Source organism: Balearica regulorum, chromosome 18, assembly GCF_011004875.1.
Source record: "Balearica regulorum gibbericeps isolate bBalReg1 chromosome 18, bBalReg1.pri, whole genome shotgun sequence".
Taxonomy (NCBI): Eukaryota; Metazoa; Chordata; class Aves; order Gruiformes; family Gruidae; genus Balearica; species Balearica regulorum.
The window spans coordinates 4,392,507-4,414,540 of record NC_046201.1 but is presented as its reverse complement, the minus strand read 5'-3'; the positions used below and the strand labels follow the sequence as shown (position 1 = coordinate 4,414,540).

Genomic DNA, 22,034 nt, shown 5'->3' with positions numbered 1-22,034 from the left:
ATTTACAATATTTTGAAATTACTTGGGGACCACTTTAGAATTATTTTTTAATAATTTAATTCAAAATACAAATTTTCAAGTTCTCATTGAGTTCAACTTTGACAAATGCTCTAAAGAGCTGACTGCTAATAATCCGTAACAGCCTAAAATTTGGGACTAAATAGAAAATAGCATTTTTAAGCAAAAATAGAAATATACTATCTAATAGAAATAGTATTTTATAAATAGAAGTGCACTTCATAAATAGTAGTTAACCCTCCCATAAGAATGTCACCCTCAGTCCAGATCTACCACATCTTTAGACAAAATGTTTTAGAAATCTAAGTAACAAAATGACTCAAAACAATTCTGAAGGGCCCATGGAGTCAAAGGAAGGTCAGCAAAAGCTGTAGAACAAGTTCCGTGTTTGTATATGTGTATGGTACAGTTCAGTGTCAAAGATGATATTATCTTCATTCACTGCAACATTTCAAATTTTTTTAAGAGTTAGCAGACCAATGCCCTACTTTGTTTTATTGTGTTAGAAGAAAACAGATCCCCACAGGAATAATTTCTTCCGTTAATTTACCTGCTTAAAAACAGTACTTTTGAAATGCAGGTCACCGGGTATGCACAAATCCCACTGAAGTCCGTGGAAATGGCAGATAGAAAGAAAACCAGGCCACTCAGTTCCTTGAGGTTATCATTCTGTAAGCTAGAAATATGTTTTGCTGTGGGGGTGATACCACAAGAGGTTCTTCAAGTATGAATAAAAAACAGGAAAACACTTCATAGTGACACTGGATGTGTGATGGTTTGTTGCTGACTCTGAGAAGTGTTACTGATTTCATAGAAATAATTGAGTGCTCATTAGTAAACAAATAATAATGCCATGTGTTACCAGGTAATAATTTTCTCTTTTCTGAGTCTTAAGTAGGAATACATATGTACTGAACTTAATTTGTAAGGCCTGATGGATGATAAAGGATAAGTGGTTTGCTAACTATAATTTACATCCTCAGAATTTCTTCGGTAATGTCTGGCTTATCAAACAAAAAAGTTGACAAGATATCACTCAAGGAAAATCACTCAAGGAAAAAATTCTACATTCCTCATTCTATAATTAGCTTAATATATATCAGGCTGTACATGTGCATTTTACTAAAAAACTAATCAAAACCAACTGTAGCATTAACAGCACCTGAAACTTTCCTCCCTATAAGAAAAGGCCTATACCATAATTTATGCTACTAGAACCACAATTGGTAAACCAATAAGGATGCAAACCAAAATATTTTTAAACATTAGCGCACACTGCAAGCAATTGGCATATTCATCACAGATAGCATATGATTCATTATCCTGGTTTTGACAGCTATCCTCTAATTACATTGCCAGGCTAGAGGCCAAAACTCACTATGCATTAATAAAACCATACCATGAAGAAACTCTGTAAAATTCAGTAAATTACGGGGGGAGAGTTTTTCAGTATAACTAATAACGAAGTTAATATATGAAAGAGCTGACAAAAAATCAATTATATCTTCTTTAGAAAGTGAAATCAAATCTACAGATCTTTTCATCTTAAACTAAATTCCAACATGTCTTTGTTAGCTATTTCTCATCAACACTATAACCCAGTTCCAGTGACTTTTCATACATATGCCCATTTGTACTACAATAGGAAAAACTGAAAACTACGGGAGGTCCACTCCCAACTGTCCTCTAACTTGACTGAACTTTGCGTGATGCTCTACACCATAAACTCCTAGCTAAGTTTTCAGACTTGGGTCTCTCTGTAAGACCAAAACTTATTTCAGTATTCACAAGAACACCAGCAACCAAAATGAGTGAAAGGACAGAGTTATAAACACACGAATTTACACTCCAGGCCAGACCTGTCCGTGATAATTTTAGGTATGCAAGACAAGTTTGTATTCCCCCCGCAAAAAACAACCCTAAACCTTAATATACTATTTTTTTGAGTGACCAAGATCTGCAACTTTAAGTGACCAAGATCTGCACATTAATGTTAATTAACACAGTTCTTCAAGAGGTCCTCTTTAAAACCTTCTGCTGTCTCACATAGGTTTTCATGTCTATCAGTTAACTGGCCAAACACCTCATGATGAGATAAAAAATACATTAGAAGAAAAGACACCTGGCTAAGGCTGGGGTTTTCCCATGTCAGGAACAGCCAGTGTGTGCTGCCTGTGCATGCTGTGTAACAGAGCACTGAAACCTGTCCCACAGGCTGTGGGAGAGAGCAGACCAATGTTCTAAATGCCAGTTTAATCCCAGAGAGGTTGTTATTTTTCAGTTGCACTGACTCCATGTTAAAAGAGAAACAGGCACAGTTTGGAATGTCCACAGCACACAAAACCAAGGGTTTTTTTTAAATTACAGAGAGCTGTAAATCATTTATCATTACTGTATAACATTTACACTGACTGCTTATTTACTGATAGCACTACTGCACTTCTCATTGCTGTATCTGAGATGTCACCCCTTTATAATGTGTTCCCATACATCGCTAGCGCAATTCCAAGAGCTATACACTGTGTCACCCAAATAATAAGAGACAACATTTCATCTTATAAAGATAAGACAGGAAAGGAAGCCCTTGTATAAATGTACAAGTTGTAGGAAAACAATATTAAAGTTGGGATGTAAAGTAACAAGGAGTACATTTATCAGACAAAGAAAATACAGAGCAGCAGATCATCACCAGCACTCAGAACAAATCTACAGAAAACACAATCTGCACAAACGTTTAGGCAATCTCATGTTTTTTCACGTTAATTCAATACCAAGAATTGTACGCCAGTCTTTTTCACGGAAATTTATTACTCAAGTGACATTAATAGTTCTAAATAAGCCCTCCCAGTTAAATGGGTTAATCACAGGTGAGATGACTGGGACTAAGTTCACAGAAATTAAAACTAGTGCTGAAAAGGAATAGATTTCAACTTGGAAGTCATGGTGAGGACTACAGCTGGCAGAGCAAAAAGACCAGGGTAAGAACTGAGGAAAGAAACAGAGAAACAGAGAAACCAAGATCAGATACTGATCTGAGGAAAGGTGGCAGGGCAGAGAGACCAAAAGGAGAGAAAAATCTAGAGAAAAAAGGGGCTGAATTCTACTGGAGCCATATTCTAGGTTTTTCTGACTATGTAAGTAAAATTTTACAAATCTTAGTAATAATCTGTTGATTTGAAAACTATTTCTAGTATTAAAAATACTTCTTAATATTCTTATTGAGTACTATTTTTAAAACTTTATGAGTTGCAAATCAGTGTTTTCCTGGCAAAATCTGACGCCCAAACCTGTTAGGACCCTGAAGAGATCTCAGTCCAACCTTATAGCTCAGACTAAGACAAAGACATCAGCACTCTACAATAAAGATTTTAAAGTAATTTTAGTTGACAGCCTGCATTTAATTTTTTCCAGTTTCCTAATGAAGTAACAACACTAGGTATGTTATACAGCTCAGTACTAAATGTATTTACTTTTAAAGAAGGGGAGTGGAGCTATTATATCCCAAGCAAAAAACAAAGCCTTCAGCCTTGCTTAACCTGAACTATAACCCCATATATTACACCAACATTTTCAGGTAACAATGAACAATCCATCAAAGAACATAACCTGAAACTTTCCTCTGCTACACTTCAGTATAATGGAAACAGTAAATACCAGCTGGTCTTTTCATTGTCTCGTGATCCTGAGAATTTACAAAGAGCACCTTTTAGAATTAAATTTTTGAAGACTTAGTTTTCTATCTCAGTACAAACACAGCAGACAGCACCCATTTTAAAGTACACTGTTTAAAATTATTACCTCTGTACAAATAATCTGCTCAGCATTCCATCTGCTTTGCACCAGTTTCACTGTTCGCAGTGCTTTTATTGCTCCACACAATACCTTATAACCAACCTGGCTATTTCTTAAGAGGTTTTGTAGGGCAGCAACTTGTACACTTTGTCTTCAACCTTTGAATTTAGAGCTATAGTCTCTTTTGGATACCAAAAGAGTATGTACACATTAGTGCACATTGCTATCTTTGCTCTGGAAACAGAATGATCAAAATGCCCTAAGACGGTATACTGCAACCTTCCCTGGGCGTGTAGCTAATTATTTGTATTTGGATATCAACATATATGCATTGGTTTGTGTTTTGTTTTGTTTTTTTCCAGAAAGAAAACAAGGCCCTCCACTTATGAGGTTATGAAGAGACAGAGCAAAGATCTTCTAGCATGTCTCACTAGTTCCTCTATCCACCTACATAGTTCTAGCTTCCAAAAGTTTCTTTGTCCTACTTTCATCAATTACTTTGTGGGAAATTAACTGTGGTTTTATATTTCAAGGATTACTCTATATGCTACACGTTCAGGTATGGTGTTATGTGCAACAACGTACGGCACTGAAGCACGTACACAGCTGTTCAGCTGGATCAGGCTGGTACACTGCAGCCCCTCACCCTTGCGCATACAGACGGGCACACGGCATTAACGGCAGTAAAACGGACAGTGTGTTGGCTTCGCAAACACCGCCGACGCGGCGGGCTGCCGGCACCTACGGCAAACTTTCGACTAAGCCCTGGCAGCAGCCCACCGCGGCGTTTGTGCGTCTCCCCAGACTCCCCTCTCTGCGGGCGGGGGGGGGGCCGGCCTGCACGGGACGAGGCCTCCCCTGGCCCTCACCGGCCCGGGATTCCCCGCACCCCGGGCGAGCCGTGCCCACCCTCCCCCGCCGCTGCCGGGCCGGGGGCACCGCCGCTGTCCCTGCCCTCCCCGCCGGCCCCCCGCGGGGCAGCCCACCCCCCCAGGCCCAGCAAGCGGGCTCAGCCCGGGCTGCGCCTCCGCTTACCCCGGGCGTCGGCGACAGCAACACCAGCAGCGCGCCCAGGCCGAGGAGGAGGCGGCAGCGGCGGAGGAGCCCCATTGCTGCCACCCGCGGGGGTTCCGCGGGCGCCTGACCGGCTCCCCCCGTGCGGCGCTGGCTGCCGGGCGCAGCGTGTGCGGCGCTCCCAGCGCGGCGGGGCGGAGCCGCCCGGTCCGGGCCACCGACGTCAGCCGCGGGCGGCCCCGGCCGCGCACAGGTACTGCCCGGGCCGCCGCCGGGAAGTGCGGCCTGCACCACCTTCGGCGCCCGGTTCGCCGTGGCACACCTCCCTCCTGCCGTGGCCTTCGGGCTCCCCCGCGGCGCGGAGGGCCGGGGGCTGCGGGTGCCGTGTGGGGCCGCCGACTGGGGGCACGTATGCGGCCAGCGACGCCCCCTGGCTTCGTTCTGCTGCCGGAGCCTCCCCGTTTGTGCTGTGCCGCGACAAAACGGCGGCCTGCCCGGGGGGGCTCGGCCAAGAGCCCTTGACATTTTAAACAGCGGGGTGCAGTGACAAGTCACTGGATGCTGCTGCTGGGTTGGTTGTTTTTTTTTTAAATACCTTGAGGGTAAATTCAGGCTTAAGGAACAGCCTCCCTCCTCCAGCACCACCCTGCCTGGTACAATTTCCCTATTGATTTTTCAAAGCAGACCAGGCGAAATTTATTATTTATACAAAGTCACTGTTGACCCTGGCATGTCTTGCAATGCCTTAAATAAATGCAAAAACAAAGAACTTGCCTCTTTGAACTATAAACTTGATCCAAGCTCCTCAGAACAGATAAAAATAAACACACAAAATTGAATCAAATGGAAGAAGCCTTAAGAAAAAGAGAGTAAATTTACACTGCTTGGCAAAGCCCTAACTTTCATATGCCTATTTATATAACAAAGACACTTTGTCCTTGCTGCATATTGTTTGCTTTTTAATACTGATATCAGTAATGGAGCTGCAGAGCACACCGAGTACTAAGTATGCAATATGCGCATAACAGATCAGTTCTGGCAGCTCCCTCTTTTAATAAGCGCGCCTTTGATTATATGGGCAAGAGACATAATTATGATCTAACCTGCAAGTCTGAATACATAAAAACATGCTGGAGCTACAAACCACACTGAGATTTCAGTTCTCCGGTACTGTCAGATGGGTTTCTTTATGGTGGTCTTGGATTTTAAGCCTTCACACCATTTGAGAACAAGTAGACCATCTAACACACCACTTGGTGTGTGCCACGGCAACAGCACGCACAAGGAACACATCTAGAACTCTACCACACGTACAGAAAGTCCTCATAACCATACAACAGTTCATGCGGGCAGTTGTGCCTGTGCAAAAAGCACACGCAATGTTGCCTAAGAACCAGGACCTCCTCTGAGAAGACAGCAGGGGATGGTTTTGCCCTGCTGCCTCCGGCCAGCTCCCAGCGCTGTAAGTGCCACAGGATGGCAGCATTTCCCTTCCCACCCGCCCCCATCTTCCCCGGGAAAGCAGCCTTCAGCTGGGGCACGTAGCTGCCATCCCGCCCGCGAGTCTGAAAATTTCGACATTCGATTTTATTAGCTTTGAGCTGAATTTCCTGACATGCTGCGTTAAGGGATGAGTTTTTCAGTTGCGCAAACAGTGCATGCCACTAGCAAATTGTAGCTATTTCATGCAAGTGCCTCCAAAAGGCCTCACAGGAGGTAGGAAAAACGTCAAAAATGGATTGAGGCCGCAGGAGGTCAGCCAGGGTGGGAAGACAAGCGTTACCGTGCACCCTCCCGCTCCTCTGGCACCTCTCATCAGAAGCTGAGGAACCACCTCGGAGGTAGGCAGCTCTGAGGTCCAAGCAGGGCCTAAGCTTTTACATTTTTAATATTAAGCCCTATTTCTTAAAAACAACGAAGTAATAGAGCAAACTACTAAAGAAGAGTACTATTGTTTCCACTCCGTTCTCGTGAGACACTCCCCCCAGAGTTCTGCGTCCAGCTCTGGGGCCTCCAACGTAAGAAAGACATGGACCTGTTGGAGCGAGTCCAGAGGAGGCCATGAAGATGATCCGAGGGTTGGAGCATCTCTCCTATGAGGACAGGCTGAGAGAAGGCTCCAGGGAGACATTATAGCAGCCTTCAGGTACCTAAAGGGGCCTACAAGAAAACTGGAGAGGGACTATTGACAAGGACATGGAGCAATAGGACAAGGGGGAATGGTCTTTAAGCTGAAGGAGGGTAGATTTAGATTCGATATTAGGAAGAAATTCTTTAGTGTGAGGGTGGTGAGGCACTGGAACAGGTTGCCCAGAGAAGCTGTGGATGCCCCATCCCTGGAAGTGTTCAAGGCCAGGTTGGACGGGGCTTTGGGCAACCAGGAGTTGGAACTAGATGGGCTTTAAGGTCCATTCCAACCCAAACCGTTCTATGATTCTATGAAAAGGCGAATAAAGCCGCCCAACACACCGGGGGAGCACGGGCTAACCAGGCTCTCTCAGAGCCTTACCTCCTGCGCGCGCCCGCCGCCATCCCAGCGCTCCCCCTCCTCAACCGCTGGGGGCGACACCCCGCCCCCAGCCCTCCCTACGCGCAACAGCACCCGGATCAGCACGTGCCCCGAGGTTTGAATCCTATTGGGCGAGACAAAGAGGGGCGGGGTGGCGGGCGGCGGTCGCTCTATAAAAGGGAGCGAGCGGAAAGGTTTGACCTTTTTTCAGCGTAGCGGGCAAAGGTGAGTGTACGCTGCCGGAGTGGTGGGTAGATGGGCGGGCTAGGCTGGGCCGCGCTGATGTCTCTTGACACGTGTTAGACTGCTGACATGCATGAAGCAAACCTACTACTGAGCGCCCAGGCTGCCGCCCACCCCGCGGGGCGGTTGCGGTGCCCCACGTCTAGTAACCTCCCCTTTTCCTTCCGTGTTTTGCAGGGTCCGCGTGGCGACCGGCGACGGCGGGCAGCGACCTGGCAAATAAAGCTGTGTGCACCGCCTGAACGTGTCCGGCTGGTTCTTGCGCGCGTGTCCGCCCGTTCCCCGCACTGCCTTTGACCCGGCGGGGTGCCCTGCCCGCGGCGCCGCTGGCCAAGCTGTAGTGCTAGAGCGAAACGCTTGTTCATAACTGGGGCTGCTCGGCCCGACCCGTGCGGCCCTTTTAAAAGCAAGTGACAGCTCGTCTCGGCGAGCCCTGCCAAGCGCGGGAACAAAATGGCGCCGCAGCCCAGCCGTGAGGCGGTGGCAGCTGCAGAGGCGGTGCCTGCCCGGGAAGAGCTGGGCGGTGCGCTGCTGTCCTTGCTGCCATGGGAGCCCCCGGCTCCGGTCCTTGGCCTCTTGTGATGGGAGAGGGCAGTACCGGGGTGACACAGGATTGAGGTTACTAACACGCTGTTGGTTGATTCAGCATGACTTTAACACAGCCTAGATCACTGCGGTGGTTTTCTAGGGTTTTTTTCCCTGAAGTAGTTCAGGGTTCAGTTTTTAAAGGGGACTTGGAACAAGTAGCAGAAGTCCTGGGATTCCTGTCTAGCTGTAAGGAGTACAGCACCTGGGTGAAGGTGGGAGGTAGCTATTGAGCTGGAGAAAAACATCCAGCATTGGGGTCCTTCATGCCCACTGCAAAAGAGAGTGTGAAACAAAATGGGAGTTTGACTCCAGTCATCTAAGCTGCATCTATTTTAAAGTTACTTCATCTTTTCTATCTAATAGCTGTGCTTGTGCTGCAGTTACACAGGATGTTTTCTATACATAGAAATCTATACCCACACTGGTGACAGGATTGGATGTACATGAGTAGTAGCTGAGTCTAGGAAGACTAAAAGAAGATGCTTAAGCTCAGAGGGGTAGTACATGGCACCTGGTAATCCTTTCAAGGTTTTCACAGGTGTAAAATGAAAAAAACATGGTTTTAAAATCATCATGTACCACAACCAAGTACAGCTCAGGTATAGGGTATATATAAAAAAAATTTGAAAAGCACATTGCATGCTATGTTATCTTAGCAAGTTGCCTTTCTAATGAAGTTTTTGAAAATTGCAGAAGATACAGAAATACATTTTAACTAAGTTTGACATGGGATAAATTTATTTAATAAAACAAAGCAAGCAGATTGTAGTTACCCACAGTTTATGAAGTGCAATATGACAATCTTGTGTAATAAGTCTAAATCTGTTTACACATTAGTGCATCTAGTCCTTTGACTTTAGTTATTGCACATAGAAATTAAATCATATAAAAGACCTGCGTACAAGACATGCAGACTTCATGAAAGGCAAATAATGCCTATATCATCAGAGCAAACCCCAGAATATACACAGCCTGGAATGGTCAAGGAGGAGTTCAGGTAACAAATATAACCTATTAATATTTCAATTAAAGGTAACCAAAATAGGTGTTCAAATATAGAATTAATTTTAAATATATTAAATGCTAGTTTTCTTTTATGTTTCAGGCAAGGTGCTGTTTAAAAAACCTTCAATATAATAGCTTCATTTAGAGATGGTAAATCATCAAGTTACACATGGAAATTTTGATTTACATCAAATGTGACAACACAACATACAAAAAAGTTCTTAAAAAATTACTTCTAAAAAAAAAAGCAAATCATGTTGTAAAAGGAGAGCCAAAACTCACCTTCTTTGTAAACTAAAACATTTTCTGACATCCATGAGCAGTTGGCAACACTGAGTATCAGAAAAATATTACATGTGTTAAATAGTGGATATGTAGTGTTTGAATATTGAATTTACTGCATACATTTAGTCTTGAATCATCATACCAGATAGAAATTAAAGGCAGTTTCCCCCCCCCCCTTAGTTTTGGCCATTAATTAGCAGAAACAGTCTTTAATTACATCGCTATCAGCTTGAATAAATGCAACACTTCAATTCCTATTCCACAAAATCCAAAGAACCAACACATGGGAGTCAAAACCTTTCAGTCACAGCTGTTTTCACAAACACCAAGCAATTTGAGGCCTGGAGTTGCACAGCTGTAACATGAGGATTTGGTGCCATGCTTTGCATGTAAACACAGTGCAATGGAAGAGACTCACAGCAACAAACTCCCCTGTAAGAAAAAACTTGGTGTGTTTCCTTTTAGCAAGAGGCTTTATACACAGTAGGGTAACTAAGTACTTCTGGTAATGTGCAGTATTAGACATTTTATGTGTGTGCTCATGTCTTTATAAACATTCAGAATTAATCAGGAATCAAGGTGATTGTACCTCACTATAAGGCGGCTTGCTATGGTTTGGTCTCATGGCTTTACCAACTTTTTTCTCTTCATTTACAAAAATCTGACAGTCCCACTTTCACTGATAGTTGCGTGTGTTTTATGGCTACTTGCTTCCCCAAAAAGAAAAAGCACAAGTTCTATATGAAAAAAGTAATATGTATATACCACACTGAATCACAATATTACCTATACATCCAATTTACATTCTTTTATCCTGAAAGCATTTCATATTTCGATTGCTTGACACAAGCTATTTGACTGCAGAAGTGAAAGAACATAAAACAGTTCATTCTACACCTCCAACTGCCTGAGAAAGAAAAATATTCTTCCAGTTTTATAAATTCATTCCTTATTTAGGATTTTTTTCCATTTGGCACGCAGTTCCTTTGCTGCCAAACAACCTTTCAATGCTTTAATGCACATTAAAATAGCATGAAAACAAGCTGAACAAAAACTGTGTCAACAAGCTCCTTGATCTATTACAGTTAGGTTCCTCCTCCATCCCCCAAAGAACAGGTCATCTTAGCCTCTGAGTTAAAATCCTGATGGCAGCCAGTACAAAAATAAATCAACTGCTTAATGGAATGAAACTTCATGTAGCTGAAGTACACAGGAACAATAACCAGGCAAGTGAGCACAAAGGTATGGTTACAGGCAGTCCTTGGGGGGGGGGGGGAAGTGGCACAAGTTAAGGATGAGAACTACAGCACAGTTTATAAAACCATGAGAATAACTTATAATACTGTAAACTGCAAGAGTCTTCACATGTCATGGTTGATCAGGGACCTCTGTGATCAGATCTTTAGGAGGGCACGTAGAAGAGCGGGGATCCATGGCTGAGTGCATTAAAGGAATATAAACATCATCCATGTTTGGCATGACAAAGATTTTCTGTGAAAAAAATGCAATTACATCAAGTTACATTTCATATGCCACTTGAAACCTTAGTTTTCTGATTTGTTTAGTTAAAAAATGCAACAAATACCCAGATAAAAGGTTCTTGAGTTCAGCATTGCTTGAGTCAACACTTGTACTGAAACCATACAGTGTCCATTAACTGAAGCCATTTAGTTGTGTTACAGTTGTAGATGAAGCTCAGAAATACGAAGATCTCTGCGCTTGCCATTAAATTAAAATAGCACTACCGGAAACATACCAATGTTTCTTAACTCTGATATTTTTAATGAAATAAGTGGGTTTGATTTCTGGTTGATTGTACAGCTTGGGGTCCAGAATGAATCTAGGCAGTAAACTGTTTTCCTATCCTACAAGTATTTGCAAATTTGGAGGGGTTTTTCCTATTTTTAAAATTACTTTAAAAATTTATTTTAAAGGAAGTAGTAAGAGGACATCTTACTGCCTCATCTATTCTTAATTTTAGACAACAGTTTGGCCCTCTATCGTCTAAGAACACCTAGGATCATGTTTTTATTTAAGTACTACAAATTCTGACATAATACCTATTTCAAAGAAATGGCATTTTCATCTCTAAAATCATTCTGACAAGTGCTAAACCAGACTTCCATCCAGGTCTACACATGGTCTTGAGTCCATCACAGAAGTCAGCTTCAGCTTAATTCATAACATCCTTTCCACTGAACAGGAGCAGTGGAGGATACCAACTAGTCTCGAATGAAATAGGGGACATGCAAAAATTGAAAACCCCACCCCTTTAATACACCAAAACTATCATTAATGAAATGAAAATGTAAAGGAAACACACCTGAAACTCTTGTTCTAGTTTCCTCTCTATCCAGTCAGTTACATGAACCAGAGTCACTTCTCTCTCACCGAGTTTTGGGCGAGCTTTTAACTCCAGGTAGGGAGGTCTTCGAAAGCCATACCTTGGGAGATACACATAACAGGTTGAATTATAAGCACTCCAATGAAGCATACACTAAAATGTGTTAACCATCAATGTTCTCTTAATAGCAGTTTCTACCTCATTTACAACTAGTTTGTATTGCTGCTCCTCCAGAACCCATTTCAGCTATGCTTTTACCTTTCTTTAGTTGCAATCCCTTAGCACAGATCTGAAACATTGCCTAGTTCTGCAGCAAGTTCCTCTTACCATATTCGGTCAGTAGGTGGAGGTGGAATGTTAATTACTAGTATTCCTCTGCACTCTTGTACTTCAACTGTTAGCAGCAATGGAGTATTGGAGACCTCTTCAATCTTCTTCTTAATAAACTCAGTCTCTGTTGCTTTCTGAAAGTATTTTGACTTAGTAATTTTATCCACAATTCTCATGATCTTACTCGTCCGATGTCCTCCGACATACCTTTAGACAGAGAATAGAAAAAAAGTACATCAAGGCAATCTTCTAAAACCTGTTTTTTGCTAAGACACCTATAGATTTCCTATTAAATCATTAAAGTTTTTGATATAAAAATTCTAAACAGATACATATTCGCATATCTACGCAGTACCTACCAGAGCCTGCACAGAGCAGCCGTATTCTGTCAGCTACGAGTATCTGGCAGAAATTCTGTCCAGCCTGAACACTCCTTCCCAGATGGCATTGGAAATGCAACATTTTAAAAAATTGCAAATATGTTTACATCATTTATGCCAGCTTGCTGGCATAAGAAGTGACAACTTGTCTATCACCATTCCCACAAACTTGTCAAGACACCAATGCACCAAGACATACGCACATACCATCAGCGCAGAAGGCCCAACCATCTTGTCTAATCTATTTAACAGTGTCTCTCAAACAAAAAGGTTTTCATTTTAAGGTATTATAGCATTTACAAGAAGTATAAAGGTGTTGAAAAAGAAGAGGAAGACAATTTTGGCAGTGAGTGGAATGATATTCCAAAATGGTTAACTGCACCTGCAAAGAGAGGCTACTTTTCCTGGCAATTGTGTCAGACTGCACCCTAGCTTTTAAAACACATGCTTTAAGGGCTGAATGTGTCTTTTCTCACTCCTATCCCATGTCAGAAATATACACTCTGAGAACAGCATATTTGGTATTTTCCACACACTATATTATACCTAATTGTGGCACTTGATGTTAGAGATAGCCCTGCTAAGGAAATTACACTTTCCTATCCTGAGGGGGGAAAAAAAAAATTCATTCTTATACAGAATTTTCTCCTTAGCACAACATAAAACAATAAAATTCCTCAGTTGATATAAAAGAATTAATTTAATCTTTTGGATTTTACATCAGCTGTATCTTTACCCAGAGAAAGTAGTTACTCTCTCATCAGATTCTATAGTGGTAGCAACACAGATTTTTGATAGGTGCAAGGAAATTCTTTCAGTATTTTACTTAATTTCTTCGTTCACCCTCTTTGTTCTCTTGATAAAGAGTTCTTTATATGATCTATGTATTTTTAAAAGGTATGAAATGCATCTATTGAAATAATTCCAACAATTCTTCAGATAGTTTTCAAAAGGGTATAGGAGTAAAACTCTAAGGAAACTCCCTGGAACATTTTGAATATGTCATGGAGTCTTTTGGTACATTGACTGTAAAATCACTGAGATGCATTCAGACATAGGAAACATTGTGATTGTCTGAGACATTTAAGGCTGACTACAGCTTTCTCATTGCATGGCATAATTTCAATCAGATGCATAAAGCAAAAAAAATCAGAACAGCAGCCAAAACAAGAAATGACGTGGCAAAACTGATGTTAGGACAATTTTTTTTTTAATTCTTGCACAGCATCAGAGGGCAGTATTGCATAGCCCAGCCACTTTAAAGCCCTTCAAGAAAAAAAAAAGAAAAAAGGAAGAAAAAACCCGAAACACCGAACAAGAAAGCTAGGCTTGAATAATGTTTGTTTTCTTAAAGAAAAGAACACGCTGGAAAATAAAGGATCAGCAGGATCAGCACGGGTATAATGCTGTATACAAACAGAGTGTTTCAAGTCCACACACAAAATCCTGTTCTTGGCTCTGCTACCAGGCAAGACATGCTGGGGAAGGTCCCCATAGGTTCGCTGGCCCAAAGACTTGGCTCTCTCTATAATCTAATAGTGAAGAAATTAGGAGGTGTCAAATGGAGCTCTGTACAGGTCACTGCAGAAGTGCTGTACAGTGAACAATGCTCCCAGCATGGTAAAACACTCAGCAGAGCAGCTTCCTTTCAATTTGTAGTACATGGCTTGATTGCTGCTCTTTGCCCTAGAAATGGGTGAATTGTGTTTGCTTAATTGCTTGGATATACTCACATTCTGACATCCTGTGTGACAATGAGCATTATGGGCTGGAACAAGGTATCAGTCATACTAAGTCTGGAGATGTAGTGGGGACGAAAGGATTAACACTCACCCTTCTGCTCCAGGAGTCACCTGCTTCTCTCCTGCCAATTCAGGAGGATCATCCTCCTCTGAAGACCCAGCGCTGGAGGATTCCTCATCACTGTCTGCAAGACAATACGCCCTTGGCCTGAAACTGAAACAATGCAATTTCCAGGTCAAATGTAATATTTTTAAATAGCTATCTATTGTGTACAGCTTTGGCTGACATTACAGTCCTTCTACTGGAGACTCTGAAATGTCCCCACCTCTTTTTTATAAACTCTAAGAGAACAAAACCAAAACCACTCTAAAGCCAGTCTGTCAGAACTAGCTTCAAAACAAAAAGTTTGTTTTCTCCAGTGGAATGTAGTCTTGCATAAAAGAGGATGGCAGGGGAATGGCTGGTCTACATATTCACATCAAATGTGGAGATTATTCAAAATACATTTGAAAGCATCTCTGTTGCTGCTCATGGCTTTCCATGAAAGTTGAGCTGTATGGAGGCTGGATAGGGGGGTTTTTTGTTTGTTTTTAAACCTCTGACAAAGGCATGCTTTTAAATTGAAAGGTAAGAACATGCGATTCTGTCTTGTACTAAAAGCAAACATAGGACTCCAACTCTTCACAGCACTTTTAACCCAAGTCAATAAATTCCATTGTGTCTACTCACACACACATGCAATTTTTACAGTGTAGACATACCTCCAGCAATGGTAACACATGCAAAGCACAAGAGAATCAGATCTTTGCCATCTCCCTCCAAAAGCAAATGCACAACACTCACACTGGCTGAGCGAAGTTGTCTCAAACTAGCAATTCACCTTACTGTGGCTACAGTGTGTCATTACTTACCAATTTTGTGTAAAAAAAAAAAAAGACAATTTTATTAACAGAAGCCTAACATAACCTTGGGAAGTAATATTTCTTAGATTTTTGCAGAGATACTTTTGTCCCATACAAATTTAGGCTATAATCTCCCTCTACTATGTTTGCTAGAAATATTCCTTTCCCTACTATATTTGTAGGGAAATTGACCTTCAGGCTTGTGAATTTTTAAGCTCCTCTAAAACACTGAATGATGCTTACAGAATTTAAGGTTTTGTTTTTTTCTGAAGAGATTCCAAGATGAAATAAGGCAAAGAATGTCACAGGGAGAAGGGGGGGGGGGGCAGGGAAGTGATAAAAATCAATCAAGTGCTGCTCTTAGGGTACAAAATATCACAGAGTAGTAACTAATTCCTGGACTTCAACTATGGAAGAATTTATGTACACAATCACAGAAAAAAATTCAAATCTTTTAAACGGATTAGAATTAGAGAAGGATACAGTGAATACACTTCAGTATTAACACATCTCTACCAAATGCAAGAGCTTGAAATAGTTACACAACCCCAGCTTCAAAAGCACATGGTTTTAGCCCTAGGGACTATACGCAGGACTATAATATTCTACAGCTTGTTCAGAATACAGGTTATAGCTGCATTTTCTTTCTTCTCTCTGTGTGTGTGTGTTCTTGGAAATTTATTTGAAGCATTTAATAACCTCACACAGGTCACGGACTGAGGCTACTGTCTGCTATTCTTTACGTAGAACAAACTGTTAGTTGCTGCATGAAATCCTAACGTAAAAGGACAGTTCAGGTACAGCTCACAATGCACAACACTCCTTCCTAACTGCCTATTTAAGAAATGGAGCAGTAATCCCATGACCTCTGAGTGTAGAGAGAAGAATTTGCTACCCAGGCTATGGAATCAGAATCGTAAACCTCTTCTTACCCAGAGATGCATTTTGTACCTGCAGAAGCGGCACACCAAAGCGAACCACCTCCCTGAGGACTTAGGCAGTGGTGGATGGTTCACGTCACTGGCCCAAATAGCAATGCTGGAGCTGTTCCTCAGAGAGGAGTTCATGGGGTTTGGTCAGATTCAAACTACATGTTTTCTACCTAGGTGTGATCTCTCTTCACTTTCCTGTGCACGTCACACCACCCTGTTCAAAGCATGCCCAGTGCATTCTCAAAGCACTCGAAGGCGTCACCTTCTTATAAGAAGGTGTTTTATTAGCCTACGTAGTGAGTAGCCCTCTGAAGTGCCCCCACAAGCACACACCGACTGGCTAAGACCACAAGATTTCCTCGCATTAAACAAAGCAACAATAAATAAGCTTGAGCACGATTTCAGGGGATCTCTGTGTACAATGGACCATTTGTATGACACAAACATTGGCAGAAAACCACTTTGGAGCTACAGTATTGTTCCTGAGCAGATTGCACAGTATTTTATGAATTGCCATTTGTCAGTTTGTTTTTACATGATACAATATAGCAATAAGAAGTGATGGGGTAAGAAACTGGGGTAAGTTTGGGTTAGCCTGCTTGCATTTGCCTAATCTCCGGTATGGTAAAACCTACTACTGTAATAATTTTATAAAACTGGCAATTAAATAGTTTTCTTGAGAGCTGCATTTTCCCGAGAGTGCATGCAAGACAGCATTATCAAACTGTATAACAGCACACTTCTATTTCAAACAGCAATGTAGCAGCAACGATAGAATGGACTGCAACACTGAACCGTTTGTCTCGCTTTACACTGACCATATCCAAGGACAGTTACAACGCAGTGTTGTTTCCCCCACCCTCCTCTCTCTGGATGAGTAGATGCCTTTCTTACATGAGTTTGTGGTTACTGCATCTCAAGAGGTGGTTTGTTCTAGGCTCTTGAGGGATAAAAATGAGCGTAAGCAACCAACACGCATCACTTGTGGACAATATGATTGTGGATGCAAGCGCATGCAGAACAGTTTGATTTGTCAGAGCAACTGTCAACTGATAATTAAAAAAACCCAATAAAATTAACTAACACAATGGAAAGCATAGATGAGATTCGAACTGTTCTATACTTCTCAGAGTCTTTAATTTGTTTGTTTATAATATTCATTGTATTTAAGGAAAAAAAAACCAAACACAAACCCACCAACAACCAAGCAACCAAAAAAACCTCACTCAAACTAGAACACATTAGGCTGCACTTTACATAGAGCTGGCACGCCTCCTGGCCCTCAGCATTTGAAACATCACAGCCAGGCAGGGAGCAACACAGTTAATGGTTATACCTTCAAGTAATTTGTTGCTTAGCTACAGACATTTACATTTGTGTTGCTGGGGGCCTATTGCTCAGCTAGAACCAAGCTGATTTTTAAATATGAAATCAATGCGTTCACTAATTATTTCTGAAGCCGTTCTTGCACTGGACAGATATAAAAATACACAAGGAAAATCCTGAAGGGATGAGGAAGAAAAGCAAGAATTTGTACAGACATTTCCTTTTCTATTTCCCATTTTTTGGGTGGATGAGATTAAAGGGATTTTTCAAAAATCACACCTAGCAATTATTCTGACGTAAATTCAGAAATATTTATTTCAAGCAGTGACAACGAGAATCTAGGTCGATTTTAAATCCTCTGAATTTCTACCAGTGTATGCGATCATGCAGCCATTAGTGTTTCCACATTTATTTTCTTGTCATGACTGCACTGTAATCTGGTGCTGCTATAAGTATTACTTCAAGATATCTCAGAATAAATGGTCAGGGCTAAGGCATGAAAGACCACAACATTTTATTCATATCTAAGCAAATGGCCAGATTTAGAGAATATTTTCTTGATTTGTTGGCAGTGGCTGTACACTAAATCAGAGACCACCTACTCCTCAGGGACTGCAGATTTCTTAAGTAAAAAGAATACAGCACAAAGAGAATCAACACTCCACAGCTGACGGGAGGGATATTTGACAGGTGTCACTCACCAGGTTACTACAAATGGACAGACTGATGAAATTCAAACATCATCAAAAAAATGAGACGGAAAGCACAAATAAAAATTAGGTGAGTTACAGCATGTGTGTTTTCTGAGTAGTTCATCTATAAGGCATTGCACTTAGACATAGCAGGTAAATGGGATAAGAGGAAAACTGGAGACTAAAGTAGGAGTGTGATTATTCCCATGATGCAATAAAGCTATTGAAAAAATCTTTACATAACAATTACAGCCTGTTTATGTTCCACAGTTGTTTAGTATTACATGGCTTACAACCATGCTGTAGTAGCATGTCACATGTGTCTATCTCCAACATTCAAGTCTTACTGGCTAAGACCCCAAAACAAGCATAAACCAAAATTTTAGTCACAGAACCTTTTAAAATTTACTAAAATATGTATATAAAAATGATTGTACTACAAAAGCCTTTTATTAAGGCAATAACCAATGGTATAATCAAAATTAAAGTTACACAGATAATCAAACATTAAAGTTACACAGAAAGGCCAAATTCCACACTCACATGTATGCAACCCCAACTCCTTTCAATCCATTGCAGAGCCAGAGCTGCACATACGCAAAGAAAATGTCACTCTCTCACTATGAAAGCTCTTGCTTGATTATAATACCTTACCCTTCTTTGCCGATCTCTCCAACTTTAAGTGCTTCACCAAGTGGCTCTTTACCAAGTTTAGTCAAGTTCATCTTGGTCTCTAGGGTCATTAGAAAAGATCCATTGTAGGACATTTCCAAATCAACCCAAAGTCCTAAAAAATTAACAACAAAACCAAAAAGATGTCACTTCAAGAACAGTCACAATCACTTATTAATGTCAAGCCAAAACTCATTTTAAAAAAGTCTATACATCACACTTTTTCCAAAGAGAAAACTACTGTTTTGTCAACCAATTATGTCATTAATTCACAAATAATTAAAAGCTTAAAGCAAGTTTTCTGTTCCATTAAGCTTATGGAACAAAGCTGAATGTTCAGATATTAATCAAAGCCCCGCTGAAAGACAGATCAGTAAGTACAGCTAATGATCTAAAAAAGGACTGTGATTTACACACACCTAAACTGCTTAAGAGATCTGAATCAAGATAAAGAAAAATAGAATACAATCAGGGATTCACTTCAAAACTATTTACAGTACCACTCCAAGCCAACCAGCAATGGGGACACTCCTCTATATTACTTACACTGTCCACATGAAGCAAACCTTGAAATCCCAGAGTAATATTGCTTGTCACACATCACAACCTGCAGACTCTTTTGCTTTTGACAACCATGTGTCGAAGAAATACGAAAAGGTTTGCTCAGTACCTCAGCTATAGGCTTTCTTCTTATGGCTCACAGCAAACGGGGTCATTACTCAGAACAATTCTAGACATGTAGTATTAAGTTAAATCCTATTGTCTAGGCAGACTATTTGCTTGTCACAATCACCAAAATAATTGTCTTGGGAATAATTGCAAGATTAGGTCCTGTTTCTTAAGTGACACCCTGCAGTCCCACCGATTAAAAAAAGCCGTAGGGTATTTGTGATTCAGAGATTAGAAATCAGATGCCACTAAGCATAGATTATGCATCTTCCTTTTCCAGACATTGCATCTGCACACAATGTGCCACTATCTGGCACATCAGCCACTAATGCATTCTATTTTTATTTACTTAGTCGAATGCAATTAATTGTAACTACTCTTTGGGTTTGACTGATCTAGAAGACACACTTTTTCAGTTAAAGAACAACTGTTTTCTTTTCTGCAAAAACCTATCAGAAGAATGGCATTGTCCCAAATCCCACCCATTTATATTGGCAGAAATACACACAGCTCCCAAAGACCAGGTCAGCGATACACTACAAGATTACATGTTGGAAGCAGTACTGAAGGCAAGCTGCTTCTATACTAACCCAAATTATTCTTTTCCGTCGTACAGTTTTTCTAATGCTGTTCTAAAACCACAGGAACGCAAATGCAAGCTTATATAGATTTTTCCTCTTTACAGTAATGACGTGGCAGTAAGATCATCAGAAACAAGAAAACAGCAAAACAGACCTTTTGGATAACCAATGAGTCAGCATGCTTCAAACGTCTATGCCATTTTAACAGTAGATCAAATTAAGCAAAGGATGCCATTACAGAGAGGGAAAAATCCTTCTGGCCAGAAAACATTCATACACATTTTCTTGAGGGGAAAAAGGAAGGTTGGGGAGGGAGAAGGGGTGAAGAATTGGGCAGATGGTACAACATATTCAGAGTTATCTGGTTCCATAGCCTTGACAGAAGTATAGTAAATACTACAGCATATGCTGTCACCCAAACAGGACTGTATTAACAGAAACAAGATTATTTTTTTTCTTAACATTGTCTGTTAATAAATTTAGTTACTTAGAGGAGTAAGTAACAAAAAAAAATATTTTCCTTGTAATCAAGCATTGATAAAGTATGGATGAAACAAGAGCACATCACAATTAGTTACTGCATTTTAAAGCCTCACAAAAGACTATCTCAAGTGACTGATTGTCTTAAACACTTTAAAAAAATAAATTCTTAAAAGTGTTTGTTCTGGATATTGGCCTGAAGTTTTAGGATTTTTTCTTCCATGTGCAGTTTATTCATAGGTCAACTTTCCAACAAATACATTTATCCTTATGAAAACAAGCATTTCCAGTTATTGTGCCCTTATTTATGTCCTTGTAAGTACAATAGCAAAACCAGTTATTTCAGTAATTATTCACTGCAAGCTCTTAAAAACTCAGATACTAAGAATTCACGTGTCATTTGACAATATGAAAGAAGTTACAAGGATTACAAATTTTACCATAAATGTTTGCTTGTCACAGTGTAACTGAAGGAGTTAATTGTTCTCGCTGCTGTTGTCGGCAATTAATTGAAGCCAAGCGCTCAGCAGTCTCCTAAATCCCATCTCATGACTTAAAACTACAGTCTTTGGTTACTACTAAAGTCATGAGAACAGAGAAAGGAATTCAAAAAATGTTTAAATCAAGGCAAAGGGAAACACTCTGACAAGAACCCCAAAGCGTAAGTTCACTTAAAAAGAAACCACGAAACCACATGGCAAGGATCACACATGTAACAATTTTAAAGAGTTTTCACGTTGTTTTCTGTAACGCAAAATAAAATTTCTACCAATGGTGCAGCTGCTTTGCTACTGGGAACATGGGAGGATGTCGTAAGTACTGTGGAGAACCCGCTGTCCCACGCAGGAAGCATACGACAAGAAGCAGCGATATGTTTTAGTTCCCTGAATACTGATTGCACATGAGCTTATTCCATCCATTCCGTTTTTATTTCTCTTAAAAGACAGTTTTTGTTCCTCATGACAACAAAACAATTTGATCTTCAAACACTTTTTTTTTTAATAAAGCTCATTGGAAAACATACTTTCAAGAAGTTGAGAGCTAAGTACCCAGTGTTTTATAGATAAGGCTTTTCCCCAAAGAATTGCAGGTCTCAATTGAGATAAGGCAAACAATAGCATGTGGATACAACAGGCAGCATTAGTTAACATCTGATGTATGTCCAAGAGAATTTTAGTAATTCCCCAAAGTCTGTTTTGTTCACACTTTCACGAGGGAAAGGTTAGAGCTTACTAACCTTCTCATGCTTTTAGTCAGTGATTTGAGTGGCATAACGTTTTTAATATTAGTGATAACGTTTATTTATTTCCTCCTAAATTTCATGCATCTGGTATTCTTGCAAAGGTCTGATGGTAACTGTTCATCTGAGTTAGAGAAGAGCACTGCAGTAAGAGTGGCAGACAAATGAGTCTTACATCAAAACTACAGTTAAATAGACCTTAAAAAGACCGGGTCCAAACTATATAATATGAGCAAAGATGAAACCTAAATTGCTTCTAAGCAGAAATTGGCTTGTTATCTAATCCTGT

General features: G+C 40.8%; 2 protein-coding genes and 2 non-coding genes across 7 annotated transcripts in view; 2 read left to right on the top strand and 2 right to left on the bottom strand.

The window, feature by feature from the left end:
- Positions 1–5,260, bottom strand: part of ERN1 (endoplasmic reticulum to nucleus signaling 1) — a 37,349-nt gene extending 32,089 nt beyond the window's left edge. Inside the window, exon 1 of the mRNA XM_075770859.1 lies at positions 4,846–5,260. Coding sequence (XP_075626974.1) covers positions 4,846–4,920 — 75 coding nt within the window. The 5' untranslated portion in view covers positions 4,921–5,260. The remainder of the gene's footprint in view (positions 1–4,845) is intronic.
- A 2,349-nt stretch (positions 5,261–7,609) lies between these two features.
- LOC142604460 (small nucleolar RNA SNORD104) lies at positions 7,610–7,672 on the top strand. Its single transcript, XR_012838336.1, has one exon. It is a non-coding gene; the product is annotated as a small nucleolar RNA SNORD104 (small nucleolar RNA).
- Positions 7,673–7,858: 186 nt separating this feature from the next.
- Positions 7,859–7,995, top strand: LOC142604461 (small nucleolar RNA SNORA50). Its single transcript, XR_012838337.1, has one exon. It is a non-coding gene; the product is annotated as a small nucleolar RNA SNORA50 (small nucleolar RNA).
- An 885-nt stretch (positions 7,996–8,880) lies between these two features.
- TEX2 (testis expressed 2) overlaps positions 8,881–22,034 on the bottom strand; it is a 57,562-nt gene continuing 44,408 nt past the window's right edge. For all 4 annotated transcript variants that reach the window (XM_075770841.1, XM_075770840.1, XM_075770842.1 and 1 more), the window contains 5 exons: positions 18,758–18,890; positions 14,342–14,464; positions 12,126–12,335; positions 11,778–11,898; positions 8,881–10,945 (listed from right to left, as the gene is read on the bottom strand). In XM_075770841.1, the coding sequence (XP_075626956.1) occupies positions 10,823–10,945; positions 11,778–11,898; positions 12,126–12,335; positions 14,342–14,464; positions 18,758–18,890 (710 nt within the window). In that variant the 3' untranslated portion in view covers positions 8,881–10,822. The remainder of the gene's footprint in view (positions 10,946–11,777; positions 11,899–12,125; positions 12,336–14,341; positions 14,465–18,757; positions 18,891–22,034) is intronic.